This window comes from Tachypleus tridentatus, chromosome 1 (assembly GCF_004210375.1).
Source record: "Tachypleus tridentatus isolate NWPU-2018 chromosome 1, ASM421037v1, whole genome shotgun sequence".
NCBI classification, from domain to species: domain Eukaryota; kingdom Metazoa; phylum Arthropoda; class Merostomata; order Xiphosura; family Limulidae; genus Tachypleus; species Tachypleus tridentatus.
In genome coordinates, this window is record NC_134825.1 from 74,601,746 (window position 1) to 74,629,538 (window position 27,793).

Here is a 27,793-nt window from a genome sequence, read left to right on the forward strand (position 1 = left end):
GATAGTTTATGATCTGGTATGAAGTATATTCAGACTGGGAGCTAACTTTTCAGTGAAGGCAACTGTCAACTGTAGCCACAAAAAGGGTGCATTTTAACTGTGCTTGTTTCAAATAAAGCTTGTTTATTGTTACTGCTTGTTGGTATTTAGTCTCACAAATTTTAATTAATTGGAAAATTAGAATTATCTCGCAATAGACATCTTAACGAATTTCCCGTTATCAGACTGGCCTGTCTTATCTCAGGGCCTGGCATGGCCTAGCGCGTTAAGGCGTGCGCTTCGTAATCCGAGGGTCGCGGGTTCGCGCCCGAGTCGCGCCAAACATGCTCGCCCTCCCAGCCGTGGGGGCGTTATAATGTTACAGTCAATCCCACTATACATTGGTAAAAGAGTAGCCCAAGAGTTGGCGGTGGGTGGTGATGACTAGCTGCGTTCCCTCTAGTCTTACACTGCTAAATTAGGGACGGCTAGCACAGATAGCCCTCGAGTAGCTTTGTGTGAAATTCCAAAAAACAAACAAACAAACCTGTCTTATCTCGCCAAGACTTTCGGGACTGGTGAAATAAACAGAGCAAATGTCTGTGGAAGCATGATTTTTAGAGTTCCCGATATTTTCTATAAACGTGTTCAAACAGGCAAATGTGACATGGCATTAAATACATCCTGCGGTGTTTGTGCCGACCAATGTTTAACTTTATAAGATTCCTGGTTTTCGGTCATACCACGCCCGAGAACAGTCGGGAGTGGGAAATGGCACGGTGAAATTTATTGGCTTGGAATCCTTCTATTGTACAATTTGTCCTTCTACCCTAACATGGCTACCGCCAGCACTGTTCTACTATATTGATGTTTTTATAATATTTCTGATTTGAGCAGTGATAGGCAAGAGTTCGTATGTAGTTAATAAACAGTTGTTTTTCTTTCCGAAAAGTCTTGCCATCTGTTGCAGAGGGAAAAGAAGATATGGTGGAGACTTATGACAGATAATGGTTTGTTTTGAATTTCGCGCAAAGTTGCACGGGGGCTGTCTGTGGTAGTCGTCCCTAATTTAGCAGTGTAAGATTAGAGGGAAGGCAGCTAGTCATTACCACCCACCGCTAACTCTTTTACCAATGAAGAGTGGGATTGACTGTACATTATAACGCCCCCACTGCCGAAAAGGCGAGCACGTTTGGTGCGACGGGGATTCGAACCCGCGACCCTTAGATTACGAGTCGAGTGTCTTAACCACCTGACGATGCCGGACCTAATAGGCACCCTCGTTATACACCAATATAAAACATAATGCTTCAACAAACAGGTACCAACATGAATCTTTTCGAGAAAGTTTTGACTTTCGAAGAGGTGCAAAACAAGTACCACTTTGAATCTTCTGTAGTAACTTTTGATTTTCGATAAAACGTAAAACAGGTACCGATTTGAATCTTTTATAGTAAATTTTGACTTTCGATTAAACGTAAAACAGGTGCCAATTTGAATTTTTTACAGTAACTTTGACTTTCGATCAATTTAAAACAGTTGGGAGTTGTCTTATATCAAAGCCACATGGGATTATCTGCTGCGTCCACCGAGAGAAATCGAACCACTGATTTTAATGTTGTGAATCCGTAGACTTACCGCTGTACTAGCGGGGGACCGTAAAACAGTTATAAGTTTGAATCTTTTATGGTAAATTTTGACTTTCGATTAAACGTGAAACAGGTACTAATTTGAATCCTTTGTAAGTCAGTTTTGACTTTCTATTAAATGTAACAGGTACCAGCCTGAATCTTTTGTATTGTAAAACAGGTTGTCACATAATACACCAACTAAATGTAAGAGCTGCTAGTTCGCATAAACTAAACTGCACCATAAAGTTAAAATATATTACACATTAGAACTAATAAAAAGGCAGCCCGGCATGGCCAGGCGGGTTAAGGCGTCCGATTAGTCATCTGAGATTCGCGGGTTCGAATCCCTGTCGCATCAAACTTGCTCGCCGTTTCAGCCGTGGGGGCGTCATTATTTGACGGTCAATTCCACTTTTCGTTGGTAAAAGAGTAGCCCAAGAAATGGCGGTGAGTGGTGATGACTTGCTGCCTTCCCTCTAATCTTACACTGCTAAAGTAAGAACAGCTAGCGCAGATAGCTGTTGAGTAGTTTTGCGCGAAATTAAAAAACAAAGAATAAAAGGGCACCAACCCTTGTTGTATATTTTTGAAATGTTTTAACGATGGTCTTCAACGTCATTCTCAGTAAATGTGGTTTCCTGACGATTTCAGTAAATATCATGTACAGGATATCCAACAGGCCTTGATGACATATTTATTAATATTTCAATGTTTTGGTGCCTTTTAGATTCTGTGAACTTGTGATACAATTGTTGTTTAACATTATTTACCTACCAGATTTCTCTTGTGTTTAATAGTGTTTTAACCACTTCATCACCTATTTCCTTTGTCAGTACCATAGAGGTAATGTCAGTCGGTACTATAGAGGTCATGTCAGTTTTTTTTTACTTTCCTATGAGCCCGTCTAGGTTAACGGTGGCTCGGCATAGCCAGGTGATTAGGGCGCTCGACTCGTAATCTGATGGTCGTGGGTTAGAATCCCCGTCATACAAAACATGGTCGCTCTTTCAGTCTTGGAAGCGTAATAATATAACGGATAATCCCACTATTCGTTGAAAAACGAGTAACCCAAGGGATGGCGGTTGGTGGTGATAACTAATTGCCTTCCCTTTTGTTTTACACTAGTAAATTACGGATGGCTAGCGCAGATAACCCTTGAGTAGCTTTGTGCGAAATTGCAAAATAAACAAACTTTAACTGTGGGTTTATTGGTACGAGTATAGCAGGGAAGTACATGAAGGATTTATATTCATGGGATAATATATGAATCATTGCTGTGAAAAGCAGTTTTGTAGTATTCAGACCATTGCTATTTCTAGAGGATCGGGGGGCATGATTCTATGAGACTGAATCCTGAGTCATTTTAACTACATATACTGCATACACACAACGTAATGTACTAATTATTGTTGTTTGTTGTTAAGCACAAAGCTACACGAAGGGGTGTCTGTGCACCAGGGATATCGAAACCCGGTTTCTAGCGGTATAAATCCGCAGGCATACCGCTGCGCCACTTGTGGTTTTACCGAAGTAAAAGAAGCAAGTTTTAATACATAAGTTGTAGATCTACATGCCATGAAAAAGTGGTCAGACCAAGGCCTGACTGGTCTTACTGCTTCCTACGGCTGTGTGGATGATCGTAATTACATTTTATAGACATGTAAATTTCTTTTAATAGATGTTCCATTTGTAAACTTTGAATTCGTGTTATAGAAAACAATTACAGTGGAACCCCTCTAAAGCAGCCACCTTCGGGACTGAGACAAACTGGCCTGATTAGAGGGGTTCCACTATACGTAATTAGGGATTATGTAAACAAAAAAAGGGACTGTGATTGAATGACTACTTTCCAGGGGTGACCGAATCTGAGGGGTGGCCCCTTAGAGGGGTTTCACTGTAAACATAATTACAAATATATACGGCCCGGAATGGCCAGTTGATTTAAGGCACTCGACTCGTAATCCGAGGGTCGCGGGTTCGAATCCCTGTCACACCAAACATGCTCACCCTTTCAGCTGTGGGGGCGTCATAATGTGACGGTCAATTCCATTATTCGTTGGTAAAAGAGTAGCCTAAGAGTCGGCGGTGGGTGGTGATGATTAGTTGCCTTCCCTCCAGTCTTACACTGCTAAATTAGGGACAACTAGCGCAGATAGCCTTTGTGTAGTTTTGTGCGAAGTTCAAAAACAAAGAAACAAATATAGAAAAGCATGACGTGTAAGTTTAAATAGATAGATACACATGTACCTCTTCTTGTTCCTGCTTTACACGTTCTTCCTTCATTTTCTTAACCCCATGAATGTCTTTCGATTTCTTAAGTTCAGCTATCAGGTCGTTCTTTTTGTCTGTAATAGACTCGTTTTTTTGTAGAAGGATAGTTCGTCCTTAAAAAAATAAAATATAAGACATATCGTAAATACTTAATTATAATAAACCACACGATACACACGAGAGGCAAAACATGAATAGCTACCATATAACATGAACCATACTACATACATGAGAAGCGACAGAACATAAATATTTACCACATAACATGAACCACACTATTTATACGAGAGGCGACAAAACATAAATATTTACTACATAACATAAACCACACTATATACACGAGAGGCGACAGAACATGAATATCTACCGCATAATATGAACCACACTATATACACAAGAGGCAAGAAAACATACACATTTACCACATAACATGAACCACACTATACACACGAAAGGCTACAGAACATGGATATTTACCATATAACATAAACCACGCGATATACACGAGAGGCGACAAGATACGGTTATACTTACTGCATAATATACACTCCACACTGTGCATGAGAAAAGGCTAAACACTGTTCTCTGCTTTATTTTGGTAAAAGTGGTAATACCCATACCAGCCATTCTGAGATTATTTAAACTAGATTACTTTCACATAACATACACCACACTGTTTGAAACATGTGTTACTGATGGACTTTTTAACTGACTTTTTATTTTGTTAATGAATTTCTACTTAGTCCAGTCAGGTGGTTTGTACATCACTAAACTGAGTACTTGTATAATAATTTATCTCACAAAAATTCCCATAGAAGTAACACAGAGAGAGACATATGACAGCGAACACTCCAGAAGAAGCGACATTTGCAAAAAAAAGTAAAATAGCGTTCTATAGAATATTGAAACATGTGTACAGCACAAAAGAAGCATAAAAGACACACATCCACGAAAGTGAAACTCCTGTTTTATGTAACAACAACATATCGAGAAATTATTTTCGATCTGTTGTTGTTGTACCTTTTGTCTACTAAGAGTCGTTTGGTTCTCTTTCAGGTTAAGCACAAATCTATATTAAGCGATCTGTGCTCTGCCCATTACGAGCATCACAACCAGGTTTCTAACGCTGTAAGACTGAAGACATACCGTTGTTCCACTAGCGGATGTCTATTAGGTCATTTGGGATTATCTTCAGTTGCGTTCCCAGAGGCTCAGCGGACTTACAACGGTTTAAACGGGTTTCAGTACCAGTGGTGGTAAGAGTACATGTATTGTGTTGTTTTGCTGTTAATTACGAACAAAGATTTATCTTAAGCTTCAAATGATTAATGGGGAGAAGATATAAACTATCTGTATTTTGCCCACCGCAGGTATAAAAACTCGATTTTAGAGGTATAAGCCATCATAAGTCTTGTTGTTGAGCCACTGAAAGGGTACAGTGATTGAGTGGACAACACATGTTTTGTTGTTTGATATTATAATTGATAAAAAAATATAAACATTTGAGACGACGACAATAAAATGTTTAGGCTTATCATCGTACGAAAACAAAATACTTTTAACTCGTATTTCCAGCAATATTAGTACAGGAAAAGAAGAAAACGGCTTGTCAGTGCGTACGTGCGGTTCTTCTGGGAAATGCCCTTGATGTCAACGTGAATGTAACGGTTTAGACCCGATGTCAAAAAGTAGGTGGGAAACAGTCACAGAGCAAATAAGAGGCATGAAGAAAGAAAAAAAAAAAGGAAGGACTGATTACACTATTCCACTGGAGATAGTAGGAAAAAATCTAGCGATATTTCTGAGGATCCCTTGTATTTCGTGACACCGAAGAAATGGCACAGGTCATCCAAGAACTCAAGTGTGAAAGCAAAGTGTTGTTGTAGTAGTCCAACAGGGCGCAAGAACGATATCTATTCATTTCAATAGTTCTTTGGTATCGAATTCGATTTCAAACTTTCCAAATGAAGAAGCTCGACTGAAGTTATCAAGTTTCAGTGCTCTTGACAAGAACAATTGATTACTTGTGTTCTGCATGACTGTATTAAGAATTCTATACACCATGTTACTTCCAGGAGATACAGGTGGTCTTATGGACGTGGTTGGAAACATCTGTAAGAAATCTGATGATACAAAACTATTGTCATCTGCCAACGATGTGCAACAAATTCTACCACAGAAAAGTTACAATTACACTGATATGTTAGTTAATTACATTCAAAGAAGTGAAAGAGAGACTGAAGATTGGAGAATAAGTCTTTAAGATGAAGTAAGGACTTTCAAGGTAGGGTTTATAGTTCTCTTTAATATATTTTTGTTAGAGTGGAGGTTTGGAGTTAATTAGCTAAAATGTTATGGTGATTTTATTTCTACTTTAAAATGTAAGGGTAACGTCCTTCCCACAACTGGCCATAGACAGTGAAAGGCACTAGAAATTGAGATGTTGTGGATGTAGGCGCACTCAGCTTCGTACCCTTACTTGGTTTTTATGCATTTATTTGATTTTCATACTCGTATTTGATTTTCCACAATGGCTGACTAGATTCACAGTAGAGTTTGAATTTTGTCCGATAGAGGAGATATCCCTAATGCATTTGGATGCTATGGCCACATAAATTATCCGCTATAACAATACGTTGATAATTTGAATAGAGAATGGTAGTGTGATATTTAATTCACTATTATTTTATAATGCTGATTCAATTGCTTATTAACAATTCATGTAATCAATAGTTTTAAAGATATATATATACATACACATATATGCTATTATGATATTTCTGAGTACAATTTTTTAAAAGAGGTAAGAATTCATTGTTCTTCTCCTATAATGTGCTTTTTTACAAATTAAAGTTAAGCCTTATATTGTACATTTGTGAGGAAATGAACACATTTTCATGTAGCTGTAAATGTTCTGTACCAATACACTTTTAACTCTTTCCTGTGCTCTTTCTATAAACTACTCCTGTTAAAGAAGCTTACCTGTATTTGTTGGTTTATCAGTTTTTTTTAAATTAACCGACTGTAGTGCTTCTTTTGTCACACTGAAATTCGGCCGAGGAAGCGGGACTGCAAGAGGTCCTTCAGGTGGCGGAGGAATTTGTGGTACAACTTCATTGCCATTTGTATTGAATTCATCACATGTAGCGTCTACATTAGCGTTGTTCTTTGTGACGTCACGAAGCTCTTCTAATTCAGACTGTGCGAGACTACTTTTTAAAACGGTTTCAGTAACCACAGACAATAAGCTGCTGCCTTCTAACTCATTTTTGAAATCATTTTTATCGGAATTTGCGAGAACCTTTTTAGGTATTTTCCCCATTTTCGGAATGGGAAAAGAGGGGGCAGTTTTGTTAGCTAATTTCTTTAGATATTCCGAAGGCTTGATATTAGTGTCTGAATTCGGGAGTGATTCAAACTGGGGTGGGATGAACCCTGCTTGTATTTTCTGAGATGATATTTTAGACGATTTTTGTTTTAAAGTATCTTTTTCGTCCAATACACTGTCCTGGGTATTGTTCATAGCTTCACTGTTGTCTTCGTCATTAATAGTTTCTTTACCAGGAGGTAACAGTTCGTATGATACGTTAATTTCATTCCCGGAAGTAACATCTGATTCTAGTTTACTAGAAATACTTGCAGAATTGTTTTGACTGTCAAGACTGTCTTTGTTTAAAGGTAATGGAATGGATGGAGGCAGTGGTGGAGGAAACACTAGAGGTGAAGATAAGGAAACTGGTACCGAAAGTGTCCTTCCTGCTAGTTCTTTATAATTTCTTCTTTCAGGCGATCCTTTTAAACTTTCTTCAATATCTATAGGTAAACTTTTCTTTTCTTCTAAGACAGGTTTTACTTTGGTTTCTACTTGAGAATTATTTATTTGTATATTTTCTTCCTCAGGTTTGGGCGAATCAGTGGCATTCGTTGAAGCTGCAAAGGAAACGTTGGCATTTGAAGAACCTTCAAGAACCTCAGTATTATTTTCCTCGTTCGAATGCTGTGGTACAATTAGAGATCCATTATCATTAACCTTCATTTTTCCAGAATTTCTATCAAAACATTTTTCTGGATCATTGTCTTTTTTCGGTTCCGTAGGATCACCGGAAAAAACAGCTTCGTCATCATCTTCTGGGCCGTCGTCTTCAACTTCTTGGTAAATTCCTTCATCTGTACTTGTGCTACAAATTTCAGACGAAGTCAATGATTGCTCTCGTGAAACAAATGGGTTCTCGGAAGAACCTTCAAGTGGCTCTTGTCTTCTATTAGAATGCGCATGTGCTACAGGGTCATCGTAATCTGGAACCGGATCACTAACGTCAGACGTATTCACGACATCATCCGAAGTTGGTTGGTGGATTTCTACAGTCACTGTTTCAACAAAAACAAAATGTGTAAGTATGTATAGAGATGTAAAACTATAGGCAAATTTTTAAACTTATGCAAATCAAGCATTTTTAAAATTAAGTATTTAGTCTTAATTGTACAAATCATTGAAATATAGAAAAATAGTCTGTTAAATTATAAGACGTTTGACAACTTCACGTATGATTAGTTTCACTATCAGTGATTAAAATTTAATTTACGATATACATTTATTAAAATTAACTATACACTAGATACGAAATAATAATCAATACACGAGTCAAAGACTTTATTTCTATTTTGTATGAAATCAACTCAAAATTGTGTCTAATATTAATGGTATGAAATTTAAAATGTTATGTGGAAATGTCGCTTTATCTCAAGGCTTATTACCTGTTTTACATAGTAAACGTAATCTATACATTTTATTTATGATTATATCAACAATTCTTCCAACAAATTATTTTCTATTTTAGTTCAACGAAATTTATGAATTATTTTAAACCAACATGTTCAGGTTCTGTACCAGATCAAAAGTGTTTGCATTACTATAGGTTTTTAACAGTAGAAACTTGGACTCCTTTAACTGTCGATTTATGTCAAACAATGTATGTTCCAAACACAGCATAACTAATATTTAAAGCAAGGATAATGATTATAAATCATGTTGATTATGACCTTAGATGCTGAGAAAAGCATCATACCGACTCTAGTAGTAACACTACACAACGATTTGGGATTTGAAACTGAAGTATCCGTACTTGATGGTTGTTTATCACCAGATTGCGCTTCGAACAGTTTTTTGACCCGATCATCAGAAGTCATGTTGGATTCATGTAGATAGAAAGGCTGTTGTTTAGTTTCATTTAGGCTTCCTGGGAATAGTTCTTTATAGCTATCCATGCGAGAGCTTCGAGAACTTTCATCGCTGGCTGTTCTCTGGTGTCTTCTCTTATTGTTCAAAGTAATGTCTGCCGTTTGTCTTTGATGTGAGCATTGGTTTCGGCGGTGGTAATGTCCATGGTGACGATGAGGCTTGTAGCAATCTTTTGCATGTGGACAACAAGCATTACAACTTCTTGAATGACTCAGAGGATGGTGGTGATCAAAGCTTTGTGGAACACTTTCTTGGACAGATTGGCTACTTCCAGTAACGTCTGATTGATAATCGTCAGACCAAGAGGTGGTTTCTTCTGATGTTGTAGATCGACATGAGCAACTGTCAGAGCTCTGTTAAGAAGACATAACGAAAAATTACCAATTAACAAGCATAGCAGCATGAATGTTTATTGGTATAAGAGTTTTTCAAATAAATAAGATCAGTATAAACAAAAATAGTCTCAAACACAGATTTTTTTCAATAAACTGTTAATTTTTGGAGATTACTCTGTAAGAAAGTAATTGCGAACTTAAAATCATGTAACATAAGTCTAGTTTAACTTTTAACATGTCTGTTTTTTGCTTAAGCGTAAAGATGGTGCACAATGATGTACCCACTCATGATTCGTTATCCAAATTTTAGCTTGTGAGCCCTCATCGCTGAGCTAAGTGTGTATGTGCGTGAAGTATTACATTTTAGAAAGTGTAATGATTTGTGTTCAGTAACTTGTAAATGTAAAATTAACAGCGAAGAAAATATGTGTCTAAAATATCTTCTCGCTAAAGTATATAACAAAATCCTCTTCTAATTGAACCCTCAAGTTACACATTACTTTTCCAGATATGCTTCATATTCTATAACTGATATTTGATTCCATATCAATGTTTAAAACACTGTTTTATTTACCTTCTCTCTCAATGTGTGTATATAAATGTATACTTAAGGATACTTACCTTTCTTACGTGTGCAGTAGAAGGACGTTTGTAATGTAACTGGACTTGACAGGATGAGCAGGAACGCTGGACAGGTACTGGTAGTAGTCCAGCAGAAGTCAGTGTTACTGTCATATCCACCTGGCGACGAGGGTCTGAAGCATGTGCCGCTAAAAGAGCAAGACACTGAAAAACAAAATGAATAGGTTGGCACGTAACTAAAATTTTATATCAACCTGTATTTTAATATTAGTTAATCTATTGAAAGTTGGTATCATAAATTATGTAATTAATTGACGAATAAGGATTATAGACCGGCAAGTATAACTGCACAGTTATAAAGTGAAATGTTAATTTCCTGTATGAAACAGTATTCATACTATCTCTTAAAACCTGTAACTAGTTAAACCGTTTGTTTACAAAGCTCTTATTGCCTGATATATATATCATTCCTGATAATGACTGCGGAAAGCTACAAAAACATGAATAATCAATTTTAATGTTTTATTGTGTAGTACATTGTTTTTACTTTTTATTTACTGTTTGTTATTCATAAGCTGATTTAATATAATTTTTAGATATTATATCATTTTATAGGTTTTTTGTTAAGCATATAGATACATACCTCTAAGTGTTCATTTTCTGCTGCATCATTCAGAGGACTTTTCCCGAATTTATCTAATAATATTCGACCACCATGTCTTAGAATCCATCGCAAAGTATCAATGTGTCCTCTACTGGCAGCAAAGTGAATTGGAGTAGCCCCATCCTTGTCTTGTAAGTTGGGATCCACACCTTGTTCTTCAACCTATGGGTAAAGGATAGTAAGCTCAGAGGAATAAAGTTTGGGCTCACAATAACATTGTATAGCTACCCATTTTAAATATACAGGATGTCTAAAGAGTGTGAACCCACAGGGAGAATAGACAGTATATTCTTAAAGTTAAACAGCCACATTTATAATGTCAGTTGTACGTATTTCAGGAGAGAAAATACTCTGATGACACAGTATACCAAAAATTGATATGCGTATGGTTGTTAGTGGTATGCAGTTTGACTAATATATAAATTATATATAAGTTGTATTTTTTCCTATAGGTCTAGACTTCTAGAACACCCTGTAAATGCTCAGTAGAACCACTGAAAAAATCAACTTACCATCCATTTCAGACACTTTAATGCTCCCATCTGGGCAGAGGCATGGATTGGTGCCATACCATCGACTGCTCGCAGCGAGAGGGAGCCACCAGCGGAGACTACTAAGTACTTAAGTACATCCAGGTGTCCTTCCTGAGCTGCTAAGTACACGGGCGTTACGTTATTCTCCATCTGAGCATTAGCACTGAAAAAAAGGCGATATTTTTATTACGTAAAGATATAAAAAAGTGCCTTTTCCGTTTTTTATCATTACGTTGAATATGACTTTATTTTTGGGTGATATAACGTTTTTTGAATAATGTGTTCCCTTTTGGAGAAAGTTAACTTAGGAGTAAAAACACAAAACTACAACACGAGTATCGCCTATATCATGAAAGTTTTTGTTAAACAGTATATTTTTCTAATAAATTTGAAAAATATGAATTATGAGGCCAGATCGTCAGAGTTCAATTGATTAATTATGTTTTATTACTTTTATGATCAATTCAAGTTATGCACATGTTAGTCAAAACAAATTATGAATTACTTTTGAATTTTCGCGCAGAACTACACGAAGGCCATCTGCGCTAGCCGTCCCTAATTTAGCAGTGTGAGATTATAAGGAAGGCAGTTAGTTATCACCACACACCGTTAACTCTTGAGCAACTCTTTTATCAACGAATAGTGGGATTAATCATAACTTTATAACGTCCACGTCGCTGAAAGGCCGAGCATGGTTGGTGTGATAGGGATTCGAAACAGCTGGTTACAAGCTGAGCGCCTCTGACCACCTGGCCATGCGAGGCCTAGTTAACAAACTCTGAAATATGAAACGTTAAAGCAACTTAACCCTTCATTCTTAAAGGAAATACTCACTTTGTATTCTTTCTAAATTGTTATTAAATTGAGTATTTTTGAGCTAAGTGATTGTTTAACGCTTTACTTAAATCTACCAACAAGTTTTGATTTGCAAATTCAGATTTATTATCTAAAAATACTTTAAGATTTGTCAAATTCATTATTCCAGACATTTTTAGCTAAAAATTGGTAAGCAATACTGAAGATAATATTTACAGTTTAAACAACCAGTACCATGTAATACCCAGCCCAACTGTTACCGCAATGTTTATTGTTAGGAACTGTATTGTATAGTGTTATCATTAAATTTTCTTCTATTTGTGATATAAAAATTTAGAACAGCTTTAGACTGTGTAAGTTTGATTATATTTAGTTCAGCTAACTGCATTAGTACACTCATGAGTTAACCGTAAATTAATGGTGTTTTTTTTTTTTTGAGAAAACAACAAAAACAATAGCGCCAGGTAAGAGATAATTAAATGTTTAACATGTGCTAGTTTTGTTAAGTGTAAAGCTGTACAATGGGCTCTCTGTAACGTATGCCCATCACAGGGCATAAAAGCTTCGAATTTCAGCTAAACCACCGGGAGACAAACTTTTAGTGTGACTTATTCAGTTAGTTTGTTAATGAATAGTTTGTTTGTTTGTTGTTAGAAACAAAAACACACAATAGACTTTTTATGCTATACCCATCACGGGTATCAAAACCTGATTTTTAGCATCATAAGTCTAGAGACTTGCCGCTAAGCCAGTGGGAAGCTACAAGAAACAATATAAGAAAATGACGATTCTATTATAATAACTTCCAGGCGAATCCAAACATCATAAAGCCGAGGAAAACAGCAAAAACGTAATTGCTTTTTCAACCGTTAGTCGTAACTAAATAATTTCAGTTGCCTTTCTAGTTCTATTTCAGACCAACTCAATATTCAGATGCATAAAAATATTATAAAGTCTAGAGCAACAATAGAAATCCAATTGTTTTTTAGCTGTTAGTCGCTGCTAAATAATTTCAGTTGTCTTCCTGATTCGGGTTTAGACCGAATAGTTAGTATTATTAGTTGTTATAAGATGAAGCAATTAAGTCTTCCCTTTAAAAGTGAACGACCTGAAGACAAGGATCAGTGACGTTACGCACTAGATCACATAATAACATATCGATACTTTTTCAAGGTAAAACATTACTTGTTGACACATAATAATATGAATTTTGAGTTTTAATTCATGATGATGTGTTTAGTGAAGCAAAACACGAATGAAGGGCGAAAAGATAATTTGGTGCTCACTGGCAATGATTGTCAGCGAGAGATAGATTATCATTGTCAATGGTAGATGATGTCTGTAGGATGGGTCGTTACTTTATCATTTGGGTCAGTATCTCTAAAATGGTGCACACAAACAGATCTGCAAATAAATAGACTCGGGCTTTAAAATAAGCATTTTCAACCGCTCATAAATAACAACAGACACCTGTAAGTTATTTCCTTGTATGCAACAGTTCGCAGTGTAGTACATTCGGTAATTTTATGACCATTTTGGATAGTTATTTTCTATCAATGTCGTGATGTTTCAGATTATTTTTCTAAATTATTCATTTATTACCATGTTAAAGGCTAAAAGTTTTATGTTAATATTTAATATTTATTTTCATAACTATGTTCTCAAACATGGTTGATAGACATCGAATGGCTGAGTGCATTACTTGTGCTTATGGAACTTTTTCTTTCATTTGTCAATAGAAACACCTTGAATTTTCTTAAATATTGAACGATCGAAATATAAACAAGCCTGTTAAGTGATTTGTGATGATAACTATTTTGGGTGTGTATACATACAAAACTGAAAATTTACTCTTTAGCCTTTTGTAATGTAGCTCGATCTAGATAGAATACTAAATTTCTTTGGAACACTTATTATTGATGTTCTAGAAGAAATGAAGTCAACTCATTATTATGTTGGGTTTGCTTTCTTTTTTGTTGCAGCTAATTGTACGCTGTTTGAGTTGCTTTTGTCCTGAAACAAACAAATAACAACAAATGTCCAGCATTCCACTTAACGACAGATTATGTTTGATATCAGTAACAAAGAATCTCTTGGATTACAAGTCATTATAACACAAAACAGACAACTGTATTTTAAAGGGGAGCGTATGATGCTGGAATAATCTTTAGGACTAAGTAGTTTATAAACTAATTCAATTAATATTTATTTTTTCTTAAGTCTGGTTTCATAGATGTAGCGCATTAGGTCAGTTACTCTGTGTCTGGTCAATGACTCACTTAATCCAACTTTACAGCTCACCAGGCTGTCAGATATCTGGCGATATCTTTGTTTAGAAGCCGTCATCTTCTGTGTTTTGGAGTGAAGACGGCTTTCCCTTTATTTAAAGCTCTTCTTTACACCTTCAGTATGATACGTAAGATACTAGAGAGCACCAACCCTTCCATTTCGATTTGTGTGTTTCGCAAAAGCTGAGTTTAAGTTAACGAGAAAAAATATTACCTGTACAATTGATTGAAAGAAATATTTCCAAAAATGTGGGCCCCAGCTGGTACAGCGGTAAGCTTACGGATTTACAACGCTAAAATCAAGGGTTCGATTCCTCTTGATGAACTCAGCAGATAGCCTGATGTGTTTATTTGTTTTGTTTTGTTTTATTTCGCACAAAGCTACTCGAGGGCTATCTGTGCTAGCCGTCCCTAATTTAGCAGCGTAAGACTAAAGGAAGGCAGCTAGTCATCACCACCCACCACCAACTCTTGAGCTACTCGTTTTCGAACGAATAGTGGAATTGACCGTCACATTATAACGCCCCCACGGCTGAAAGGGCGACCATGCTTGGTGCGACCGGGATTCGAACCCGCGACCCTCAGATTACGAGTCGAACACCTTAACCCACCTGGCCCGCCTGATGTGACTTTGCTATGAGAAAACGCACATGCAAAAATGTGAAAATTATTTTCTAGTATTGAATGTGTGACTTCATTCTATTGAATCTGAAAAAGAAATAGTTACTACTCTTGTGAAATAAATAATTATAGAATATACTCGACAACAACACATTACCTTTCATATTTGTATAGATACTATTCCTTAAATCTGCGGTTTTACTCATATTTTAATTTCTTTTTAACCATTAAAACCCAACAACAGATAAACAATTAAATACTGAAGAAAATTTACAACCAAAAAAGACTGCAATATATATAATACATTATGTAGGTGACAGTTGCTGTCTGTTCAGACCTCGTTGTTCAGAGAGATAAACGTTAAATTCGCGCGCAAAACTATTCGAAAACTATTTGCGCTAGCTGTTCCTAATTTTGAAATGATAAACTGGACGGAAGACAGATAGTCAACACCAACCACCACCGTCTATAGGGTTACTCTTTACCAACGAACAATGGGATTGACCATTAAATTGTAACACCTCAACGGCTAAATGGGCAAACATGTTTTGCGAAGAATTTCGATCTGACAACCCACAGGTCACGAGCCTAGCGCACTTAACCACCAGGACACACGCCAGGCCCTAGGAGCAATCGGACTGAATCATGCCTGTTATATATATTTCTAACATAAAAACTTCGGTGAATAAGACATCATTTTTTGAACACAGAGGAAATAAACAAGTTACAGCCAGCTACTATAGTGTGACAAAGTTCTGTTTTATACAGGATTTCCTGAATTCCAGAACACTAAATAATACACCAAATTCCTGTAGCTGAAATTACATTCCATTACTGTGTGCAATAAATATGGTAGAGAAGGAAGATTAACTTATTTTGAAATATGTTCCACCTTTGTGCAGACGCGGCATCAGTTCGCAACTGAGCCAATAATGCTTCACATATCTAGTCATGATTTAGTTATAATTTATAAACTATACTTACTTTTTCCATTAAGCAAAGCCTAGCTAATAAATAAAAACACTTGTCTATTTTTGCCACTAAATACAAATACATACAGAAAGGAGAATTCTAAGACTGATTTGTTTTGAATTTCGTGCAAAGCTACACGAGGGCTATCTGCGCTAGCCGTCCATAATTTTGCAGTGTAAGACTAGAGAGAAAGCAGCTAGTCATCACTACCCACCGCCAACTCATGGACTACTCTTTTACCTACGAATAGTGGGATTAACCATAACATTATAACGCCTCCAAGGCTGAAAGGGCGAGAATGTTTGGTGTGACGGGGATTCGAACCCGCAACCATCAGGTTACAAGTCGAGTGCCTTAACCACCTGGCTATGCCGGGCCTTCTGAGATTGATTCATCAATATAAAATGTACAGCGAAAGAAAAAAAAAAGAGAGACAATAACATCAATTTGATACTAATTTTCTAATGCGTGTAAATAAATAAGTTATTTTAAATATGAAAATACTTATATTAGGGCAATATTTAAAAGGCGCCGTTTTATTCATTGTAGAAAAAATAGAAGCAGCCAACACAACTAGTTTAATTCAAATTGTATGTCAAGTGCGCATGGTGATTGAAACATCATTTTTCACCACAAGGTCGTTGGAGTTAATATGTATTATAAACTGCATAACTTATGACGCAATGTTTAGAACATTCGACAACATTCAGCCAGAGGACCAGTGTATTGCTAGATTCAGAACAGAGATCATACGGTATTGTGCCTTGTTGTCCGCAAAACATTTTTGTTTTGAAGTGGATATGTTTTTCATCTTAAACTGCGTGATATAGGACACTAATTAAACAGGTAAAGCTATTTAAACCAGGTGACCTAGAGCACTATTAAACACGTAGTTATTTAAGTCACGGGACATACAGCACTAATTAAATGTAAAATTAATTAATTAGTAATTAGTGTTGAAGGTTTACATTTTAAAAACAAAACCAAAAAATACTGTTATGGAGATTCAGCGAAAATTGGAAAATTTATTGAGTTTTTCTACTCATTCCCAGCCAAGGCACTGGTTTTGTTTACAAATATACTAAAACAAACCATATCGAACACCCTGGATAACATCCTGTATCTGCTATTAATACTTCGTAAGGTTACTCGTTCTTCATAAAGTCGATGTTCTAAGTCTCGTGCTGCCCTTGAAACTATTTACTCTATAGATGCTCGTGCTCATTCTGACGGCCATGATTACGCTTTGTTGCTCGACATCACTGCTCAACTACCTGTACGCTATTTTTCAGGAGGGGATCTCACCCGGACTTGAGATCCCAGAAACTCATTGTGTTAATCTTCCTATTTGAATATTCTTGTCATGCATGGCTAACACGTATAAAAGAAACGTGCCCGTTAAAAATGTTATAAATTATGAACAAATTATTTTGATTGTTATTTTTATTTTTAATCAACACCAGATATAAGTGCATGAAAATATTAATGTGTTGAAATCCGTGATTCATGCTCATGGAACAAACAAAACGTGTTGGAATCCTTAAAACAGATAGAAATTTAGATATTGGATCTGCTTTCGTTGTTATTTTTATTAGCAGTTGGAACGCTTAAAAACTTTCCAGCAAATTATTTCGAAATGTAGTAAAACCTTTTCGAATGTACAAGTTACTAAACGTGGCTACTAGACCAAACCGGAAATTACACTTTAGTTTATACAGATATTATGAAAATTGAGTTTTAGATTCAGCTGCGCCGACAAGTGCAAAATTATCTTATGGATAAAATTTAATGACTCTAGATATAATCCTGATGAGAACAGTTGGTTAGCTAAATTAAGGCCAAATGATGGTAACACGTTTACGGAAACTATTTAGCTGAAAATTATATTAAATACACTTACTTATCACTGTGCTAAAAACGTCGTTTTTTGTGATTGTTACTCACAAGAAGATGTTTGAATGTCTTACTGAAAAATTCAGTTCATTAAGTATTTGTATGAACTCTTATGTGAGAAATTTAAGGATAACAGTTGAACACTTTATACCTTACATAATAACTTCTAGGGTAAAAAATTGAATAATCTATATTTTATGTGGTAGCTTTTAGGGTAAAAGTTGAATAATCTATATTTTATGTGATAATTTTCAGGGTAAAAGTTGAATAATCTATACTTTATGCAGTAACTTAGAGGGTAAAAGTTGAATTATCTATATCTTAATTAATATATTCTAGGGTAAAAGTTTAATAATATATACATTATGTGATATCTTCTAGGGTAAAAGTTGAATAACCTTATGTGATAATTTCTAATGTAAAAGATGAATAATCCATACTTTATGTGATAACTTCTAGGGTAAACGTTTATTGATCAGTATCGTTTTAATAAAACATTAATTCCTATTAAGAAATCAGTAATTACGATTTCAGTACACATAAACAGTAAATACACCCTAATGTCTTGTGTTATATAAATATAAAATTGTGTTTGTTGAATACATTTTGTAGGTCATATTATAATATAACATCGTTTTGTGCATAAAATTAAAATGGACTCGAATCACTAAAATAGGCGTTAAGTTCATGTGTTGGCTAAAAATTAAGATAATTCCTGTATTTGTATTATTCTATTATAGTCTGTGAAACTGTGGCAATCATTAGAACAAAGAAAACACAACAGTGGGATCTCATAGCTTTGGGTTATGTAACAATTATATTTTGAAGCACGACAACAAATTATGTACAAAACAGTACGTGGTCTGCCTCTCTGTTACAAAGTTTGTTTTAGTTTTTCATCAATTGATAATTTAAAATTTCGTTTCAGTTTAAAGATGCTTGTTACAGATATAAATATTACACGTTCCATACAAGTGGGCTGTAATTATATTATGCCTCCGTACTATCATATATGACATACTTAAATGAATGCGCGTGTGTTGGGATAAGCTCCTCGGGAAAATCGCTATAAAACTAGTTCTGGTTCTGCAATTATTTATCCTACTAAGCTCTTGTAAATAATACTATGGTACTTAAGAAGTAGCTTAATATACATATAACAGAGCTCTTGACTTTTAAATACCACAATCTATAACGTTTCATAATAGGTATCTTTGTGTAAGTTTACAGATAATAATTTTAACATAATGGGACGCAGCTTAATAAAAGAAAATGTGATATGTTTCTGCTTTCTTTTTCTTTAGAAACAGCATTCAGAAGAAATGGTGAAATGCAAATATACTTATATTTGTTTCTCCTGTGGCATGTATTATTTAGAAACATTATTTCTCCTGTTCTCGTAAAATGCATAAATGGTATTCATAATGATATGACAATACATGTTTAGTACTCACTGATGATACGTCTGTTATTGATAAGTTATCTGTGCTGTGATCACTTCAGGGATTGAGCTATAAATTATGACGTTATAAGCCCTCAGTCTTCTTACTTCTGAGCCACTGAGGTACTTGGCTTGCTTATTATGTTTATTTGTAATATTTCTGGAATTATCCCTATAAACTATGTATTTTTTAATTATTCCTCTAGGAAAAATTAATTTAAAAAAAATTAATATATTTCATTTAGACTTGAAGTTGTTGTAATTTTGCCTGTAATTACTAAATAAATACGTATTAATTACCAACAGATTTAAAATCAAAACATTCAGCTTTTATTAGTTTTATTACTTAATAACGTGTAGTGTAAAATAATACTCATCACAGACGCTTTGCAGTTTCTTGGATTTCTTTTTTTTTCTGTGGAGAATAATACAAATAACACGCTCGAAACACAGAAACGAAATATAGGCCTCGTCGGCACTGGATATGTTAGGTATAGTATGGTTTACCTATTATGACATATTGTTATTTGCTTTCATTCAAACGTTATTAAAATTTCATCTAAACCGCATAGTGTCAGTAAACATGAAAGAATCTAGAGGGCGCGAATATACAAGTACGAGTGTGTGTGATTCTTATAGCAAAGCCACATCCGGCTATCTGCTGTTTCCACGAAAGGGAATCGAGCCCCTGATTTTAGCGTTGCAAATCCGTAAATTTACGGCAATCCCAGAGGATCTAATTAACTGATCTGATTTTACAACAACTGACGTCATAACTGTTCTGAGGTCAGAGGGCTGAAGCACCAACTTCATAACTGGTCTAATACGACAAGAGCTTATACAAATGACTAGACCAGACGGACTATATCTATCCGCAGCTTCCACTCTTACATTTACGTAAAACACAGACCTACTGAGGTTAAACGGGTCGAGATTGCATTGTTATAGTCACATGTGTTCAGGGTACTTATACGAGAGAACCTACCTAAGTTCAGTACAAGTTTCCAGCAATAGCTTCACACAGTCTAGACATCCCTTAGCTGCTGCGTAGTGCAGAGCTAGAGCGCCAGTACTGGTCTTCTCTAATGCCGGCATCCTGGCTTCCCGCAGTAGCCACTTGATAACACTTCGACGACCGTACCTGAATAAGAAGAACTCATAAGTTGATTCCAGATTTCAACAAAGTCAAACAAAATTACCACGAATCTAAAAATACATAAAATAACCGGTTAGCCATGTTTAGAATGTTAAACAAGCTTCTGTAATGAAAATAAAGGATAGTAACTAATTAGTTAACCATGTGTGAAATGTTGGACAAGCAGTTGTCATGAAGATAAGGGACAGCACCTTTACTGGTTAATCACGTGTGGAATTACGAACAAGTCGCTATGATGAATATATTCATGACTTATCTATGTTCTGTATCAAACACAGTATCAAAATATGATTTAGCATTCACCAATAAGATTTTCAGTAAGTTTTGAATGATTATTTGGTTTCTGCTGTTTTTTAAGCACTTTTCATTGACCCAGAATGTTGTCGCAGACTACAAAACTCCAAGCATGTAAAGATATATCATGCAAGAAAACCCAGAGATTATAACTGTTTTTTTTCACGCTCAGACACTGGATGTTTGACTTTTCCTTCAGTCTGTACAGAACTGACGATTATTTACTCTTCATACATTGACCATAAAATAGGTAATAGAAGTATATCCAAAAATATTCCAGAAAACATGAAGACCTAGAGTTCGACATTGATTATCATGGATTGTCCTGCTTCGATAACAAATTCTATATCTAAGTATAGCTTATACCAGTCCGTACAATATTATATCAAACCCATATTATAACCATAAATAGTCAGTCTAAGTTTATACCAAACCCATATTATAACCATAAATAGTCAGTTTAAGTTTATACCAAACCTATATTATAACGATAAATAGTCAGTCTAAGTTTATACCAAACCCATAACATAAATAAACAATCATCCAAGATTATATCTAACCCATAACATAACTAAACAGTTCGTCGAAGATTAACCAAACCCATACTATAATACTAAACAGTCCTTCTAAACATACAACAAACTAACCCGGCTAAGATTATATATCAAACCCATTTTATAATTCTAAACAGTCCGTCTAAGGTTATACAAAACCCACAATATAACCAAACTTTTCGTAGAAGATTATACGAAACCCATAATGTAATATTAAGAAGTCCATCCAATATTATACAAAACTGATATAACTCTAAACAGTGCTCCAAGATTACATTAAACCTATAGCTTTAAACTGCCCGTTTAAAATCGTACTAAACCCAAAACATAATTCTAAACAGTCTGTCTAAAAACCTATAATACAACTCTAAACCAATTAAACCCATAATTTCATAAATCTAAAAATACAAAAAAAAACACCCAACAAAACACAAAAATACAGCTTATCTTCGAATTCAAACAATGATGGAAAACATAAAAAATTCTTTAATTTCTGACATAGTGTGGGTTTCATAGTTTCCTTACTAAAGGTTAGAAGTGTCCCATCGAAGTAACAATCCAATCATGTTGACCCTGAAAGTTGTACGCGTATATACTGAAGAACTTCCATTTTGTTTCCGTAGTGAAAACGTAACCGTTGTCTCTATTTGCGCTGAACTGAATACTCAGAAATAAACGAAAAGTTCCAGGTGAAAGTATTTAAAACAATAAATTAATGTATGTGAATAATGAATTATGAAAAGCTTACAAATCTCTATAGATGGTGAATTACTGATATTATTGCATTTAAGTGTCAACAGATTTTCAGTAAATCTACAAAAGGATTATTAACCAAGTCTACATTTGACCTGGATGTTTTCCCTTTTAAAAATCGATGTATTATATAGAATGAGAGCATACGTTTCGTGGGAGGAAACGGAAGTACTTTGCTACAAAAGGTAGAAGGATATTTACCATATGATTCATTTTGTTCATATAGCAGGAAATTACCTAATATAATACAATACTTTTCCTCTTTTATTGTTAAAATATTGCATAAAATGTTAAAACTGCCTCAAAGAGGGTACGCTGACGTAATACACCGTTGAAAAATGTTCCCTAGAAAAAGGCACAAAGTGATAAGAACAAAAATAAGCGAAACGTTTAAAACATGTAATTTCAAATTACACTGAGACTAGAAGCTGCAGAAGCCCAAACGCCCACTTATTGAAAACACTGGTCAATTTAGATTTTCTTGCTTAAGCTAATAGCGTAAGACATAAGGTAAATTACAGCTCTAGATAACGAGGTCCCCCGCTAGTACAGCGGTATGTCTCCGGATTTACAACGCTAAAATCAGGGGTTCGATTCCCCTCGGTGGGCTGAGCAGATAGTCCCCTGTGGCTTTGCTAAAAGAAAAACACTCTAGATAATGAGACAAAAACATTTATGGTAAAAAGGAAAAAATAGTTTATAATTTCCCCCGATGAAACAATACGATATGATATAAGTTCTTCAAATGCATAAGACATAAAAAAAACATTACTGAGCGATGTTTGCTTACTATTTATGTTACAACTGTGAAATTACAAAATTTTATTGTTTGTAAACTTTCCATAATCTAAATAAAAATATTTTAAAGGAGTTTATTCACTAACAACGTACTTGGGCATCGAGCTAGCGTAACTGACATTGAAATACACAAAATAACATTGGAATTACATTGGGCGACCAATCAAAACATTTTTAGCTGTAAAAAAACAACATGAGATAAAGACATCTGGTTAACTACTTGTTAAATTTCTCAACACGTGAACTGAAACGAATTAATTTCTTCCGTGTTTTCTACTGAAGTAACGTTAAGCTTATCAGGAAATTGTTTTAAAACGGGTAATTTTTACAAATTTAATAAGACGCTCAACACAGATAGGCCAAAAATACAGAAAGCTTCTGATATCTGAACTTTATCCATAAAATTCAGTATAAAAGTATTTACATATTATTTTCAGAAACGTCAGAACCACATTTAATAAAATATAACACTATTTAAATTAGATATGTCCGTTTCAATAAACTACAGTATTTAAAATTAATAAATGACCTATTGACATTTCAACTATAAAATTAAAATTTAATAAAAGAAGAACAGTCGTTTACGCCGCAAATGTAATATTTAAATAGCACTACTGTGTCAAGAATAACAAATGCCCTATATTTTAATACATAAACAACAGTCCCAGTGATGTTTAGTATTTTACACATATTTTAAATTCAGATGAGACCATTCACACAAATACCCTTCTATGTTTTCGAAATACCTAAAAATTATATCAGGTTTGAAATGTCAAGTAATTAGGTGGCCTCGTGACTCTCGCTTCTCATTGTCGAATTTTTGGTCTTATAGACCAGGGAATATCATGCTCGCTTGGACCTCTTCCTCCTTCACGATTCTTTGATCATCAAAATGTTCAAGTTTCGCGGCGGATAGAGTGCAGACAGTTGGCTTACTGTGTTGTTTTACACTAAAACAAATTCCAAAAACTAGGCAAGTGTTGTGCCTCCTAAAAAACCTGTAGAGTATAGTTCCTATAAAAGCTGGGCAGTCGGAGAACTTTAAAACATTTCGACAAATTACCATGTTAACTGTATGTATTTTCATAAGCCATTCTATTTTTCGTATCATTTTATTAACTATTTTAACACACATATAATAAAAGTAGCAGTACTTAAGTATATGTTGTTGTTGTTTTTTGTTCATAAATTTTGCATAATTTGAAATGTGTATAATCTTATTATATTGTAGCCCAAGAGTTGGCGGTGGGTGGTGATGACTAGCTGCCTTCCCTCTAGTCTTACACTGCTAAATTAGGGACGACTAGCACAGATAGCCCTCGAGTAGCTTTGTGCGAAATTCCCAAACAAACAAACAAACAAACAAACTTATTATATTTCTCTTTTTTTTTCTTCATAGAGTCTTCGTACGTCTGTTGAGATCCAAATTATTATAAATATCTTTATTGGTAAACCATTTATTAATAATACGTTTCTTTCATTGTGGATTGAAAAATTTAGACAAGGTGTCTAGATTTACTGAAAACGTGGTTCAAAACTTTCAAGCAGAGTATTTGTAATATACAGATACTACACACCTTACTACCCTATGTCATAATGTATACTTCGTATTTACCAGATTTATGATTTTTACATATTCTGATTATGGAGCTCTCTAAATCCAGTTGAATTTACGTCATGAATGTCAGATCCCCCTTCCATCGTGATATAGATTTGGAATCTAATAATCCTGGATGCTCGGTATTAATAAATGTGCCTTTGCCTTCACTCACAGTTAGAATATATTATTGTGGGGATACCTTGGGATTCCCAATTTGTCCCTGAAGAAGAATGGTCCACCTTTTAAAAGCCCTCAGGTTATAGGGTTTTAATTCATTATTGTGGTGATATACATGTATATACGAATATGATTACCTTTAACCTAGATGAAGGTAATTGTCGACAGTGTATGGCTGTCAACAGAAAGTTTGCTTTTGGTTTCTCTTGAATTTCGCGCAAAGCTACTCGAGGGCTATCTGCGCTAGCCATCCCTAATTTAGCAGTGTTAGACTAGAGGGAAGGCAGCTAGTTATCACCACCCACCGCCAACTCTTGGGCTACTCTTTTGACAACGAATAGTGGGATTGACCGTCACATTATAAAGCCACCACGCCTGAAAGGGCGAGCATGTTTGGTGCGCACGGAGATTACGAGTCGAGTACCTCAACTACCTGGCCACGCCGTGCCGTGAACAGAACGAAGGCCATGAACTAAGTAAGCAGCAGTGATGTTAAAGCATATTTTTCGACTGTATATCCTGTAGCAAAGAAATAAGCGTGAGGGAAAAACGAGAAAACCCCACTTCTGTTGGCAGGACAACGTGAAATGTACCCAACAAATATTTTAGTCGGAACCGAAAAGTGAGATCTAAAATAATTACAAGTTGTTAAACAATCAACTGATTAGTTAGACTTTAACCACAAAAACGTAATACAGATTAAAAATCTAACTTAGAACCGTTAACATTTGGATTAGATACTATATGCTAGTATTAAGCTGAATGAGGTGGTACATTTTTGCTATGGGAAAATATTATGTGGAGTTGTCACAATTTCTTGTAGAATAGGAAGGTGAAGTGTATACGTAATTCGTGGATTTGAAGTGTTTGTCATTTATGGAAATGTTGTTAGACGTGTTATAGGTGGTTTAATGAGAACGTTATAGGTCAATAGAAAAACGAAAGTTTTATACCCGTGAACTCATATACGACGGAAATTTCCTAGCTAAGGAGCTTATCTATTGTTTTATATACAGTTACAGCACGTCTTTCTTGACCTTGTATAAAGGTTATGGCCTGGTGCTTGGGACATTTAACTCGTAATCTTGGAGTCGCGGGATCGAATCCTCTAATTCTAATTTAACAGTAAGACTGGAAGGAAGACAGCGAGCCAAACCCACTTACCGCCAAACTCTTAGACTAATCTTTTACCGACGAATAGTGAGATTGACCGTAACATCATAACGTCCCACGGCTGAAAGGGCGAGTAAGTTTGGTGTGAACACTTCAAAATTAAAGGTATTTCAGATAGCTTTCGAACAGCTTTGAACAAAATTCAACAAACAAATAATCTGTATAAGGGGCTATCCTTTCGACTCTTACAAGTAACAGTGATTCTTTCGCATTTCGATGTTCACTTTCCGACTGGTCAGTTCCAGAGAGAATGAGTTTTTATGATTCCAGGTTTTGTTACTTTTAGAAGAGATTCGTTATGGCCTTTCCGAAGAAGAGACTCAGCTGTTATCTTAAAAGAGCTGAAACTTAATAGTAAAGTTTCGTCCGTGTGTTAATCTTTTATCCGTCACGTTTAGCTATCCTGCAAGTCAACTTCCCTTAATCTTCAAAAGCAGTTCATTTTACTTACTAACTTTACTTTCCAACGGAATGACTCTTCCAGCTAGACGATTATACACTTTTCGGTTTTCTTCACTAAATAAAATGTTCATGTTATTTAAATTTCCAAGTCGTGTCTTTACTCTTTCAATCCACTTGCAACATATTGTTATATTTTTCTTCCCAAATACTAAATCCATACATCCTTCACTTGTGAAGAAATCGGGTAGTTGTATGTAGGATTATCATACTGTTTATAACTGTACGTTTTAATTATCCTTTTATTTGTCCAAGACCGGAACACGGAACATGTTTTGCTAAAATGAAATGAATTTCTGAGGGAATTTCCCTCTGTAATTATCCACACACAATGAAAGTATATGCGTTGGATCAGTGTAGGAAGAACATTCATCGCTCTCTGTTCACACCTGTCTGTCTGTTCACGTGGTGACTGGAGAACGTAAGACTTGACGAAAACGTCAATAAAAAAGTTAAATAACTAACAAGTGAATTTGACACAGCGCCATATGTGGGAGTAGTAAGAACTAACTTAAAATTAAATGTCATTGGTATCATTTTTAAAATCATATACGTAACTGACGAATAACAGCAAAAACAATGATGTTTGATATAATCTATTTAAAATTATTAAAACAAATTAATAGAATAAAACGTTACTGCGTATCATGATAGAACGTTCTTTCTAAATTCAAGTGCAATGTAAGTATGTTGAATTGAAGGTAAGTTTATTTAAAGGTGGTTTTACAGCATAGTATATATTATATAATTCTACAGAACAGTGTTTAGTAACACATCAAGAAGACATTCAGTCTTTGAGGTAACATGCTAAATTTTCAAAATTTCTTCCTCCCCTTCCTAGATTCAAAGGTTCTATCTTTTTTATGTCTAACTTCACAGTTCAACAAACATTACACTCCTTACATTTTGTACTATTAAACTATAAACCTTAACCTAGTTTCAATATAATTACCTGAAATTAGACCGAAACTAACTATTCACGTGAAGTATAAGAATGAAACAGCTTTGTGTGATAGTATCGAAATCAGTGCTCACTACCTTGTCAATAAGAGAAGCATATACTTCCGGTATAAAATGTAAAAATGATAACTTAGAAAGCGAACTAAGCTCTGAATTAAGAGAACAAAGCCCCTCGGTGGAAAAATGGTAAGTCTGAAGGTCTAAAGTGTTAAAAAGCGGGTTTTGATTGGATTGGTATGTTTTGAATTTCATGCAAAGCTACACAAGGGCTATCTGCGCTAGCCGTCCCTAATCTAGTAGTGTAAGACTAGAGGGAAGGCAACTAGTCATCACCACCCACCGCCAACTCTTGGGCTACTCTTTTACCAACGAATAGTGTGATTGACCGTCACCTTATAATGCCCACACGGCTGAAAGGGCGAGCATGTTTGATGTGACGGAGATTTGAACCCCCGACCCTCGGATTACGAGTCGAGTGCCCTAACCATCTGGCCATGCCGGGTCCCGGGTTTCGATGCCCATGGTTTGCACAGCAAACTTTGTGCTAAAGAACAAACAATGATAATAAGTTTATCGGTTTAAATTATCTCGTTTAACCTCAGTG

The 27,793-nt window shown here is 35.3% G+C and overlaps 1 protein-coding gene and 1 long non-coding RNA gene across 7 annotated transcripts in view; one reads left to right on the forward strand and one right to left on the reverse strand.

Annotated features, from left to right (window-relative positions):
* LOC143252597 (uncharacterized) overlaps positions 1-27,793 on the reverse strand; it is a 74,889-nt gene that overhangs the window by 5,914 nt on the left and 41,182 nt on the right. For 5 of the 6 annotated variants that reach the window (XM_076504978.1, XM_076505012.1, XM_076504975.1 and 2 more), the window contains 7 exons: positions 20,251-20,406; positions 11,214-11,397; positions 10,681-10,863; positions 10,077-10,241; positions 8,948-9,473; positions 6,864-8,249; positions 3,858-3,994 (listed from right to left, as the gene is read on the reverse strand). In XM_076504978.1, coding sequence (XP_076361093.1) covers positions 3,858-3,994; positions 6,864-8,249; positions 8,948-9,473; positions 10,077-10,241; positions 10,681-10,863; positions 11,214-11,397; positions 20,251-20,406 — 2,737 coding nt within the window. The remainder of the gene's footprint in view (positions 1-3,857; positions 3,995-6,863; positions 8,250-8,947; positions 9,474-10,076; positions 10,242-10,680; positions 10,864-11,213; positions 11,398-20,250; positions 20,407-27,793) is intronic. The other variant, XM_076504986.1, reaches the window with a different exon arrangement.
* LOC143252624 (uncharacterized) lies at positions 8,156-11,285 on the forward strand. The gene is made up of 3 exons (XR_013029083.1): positions 8,156-8,272; positions 10,094-10,261; positions 11,154-11,285. It is a non-coding gene; the product is annotated as an uncharacterized LOC143252624 (long non-coding RNA).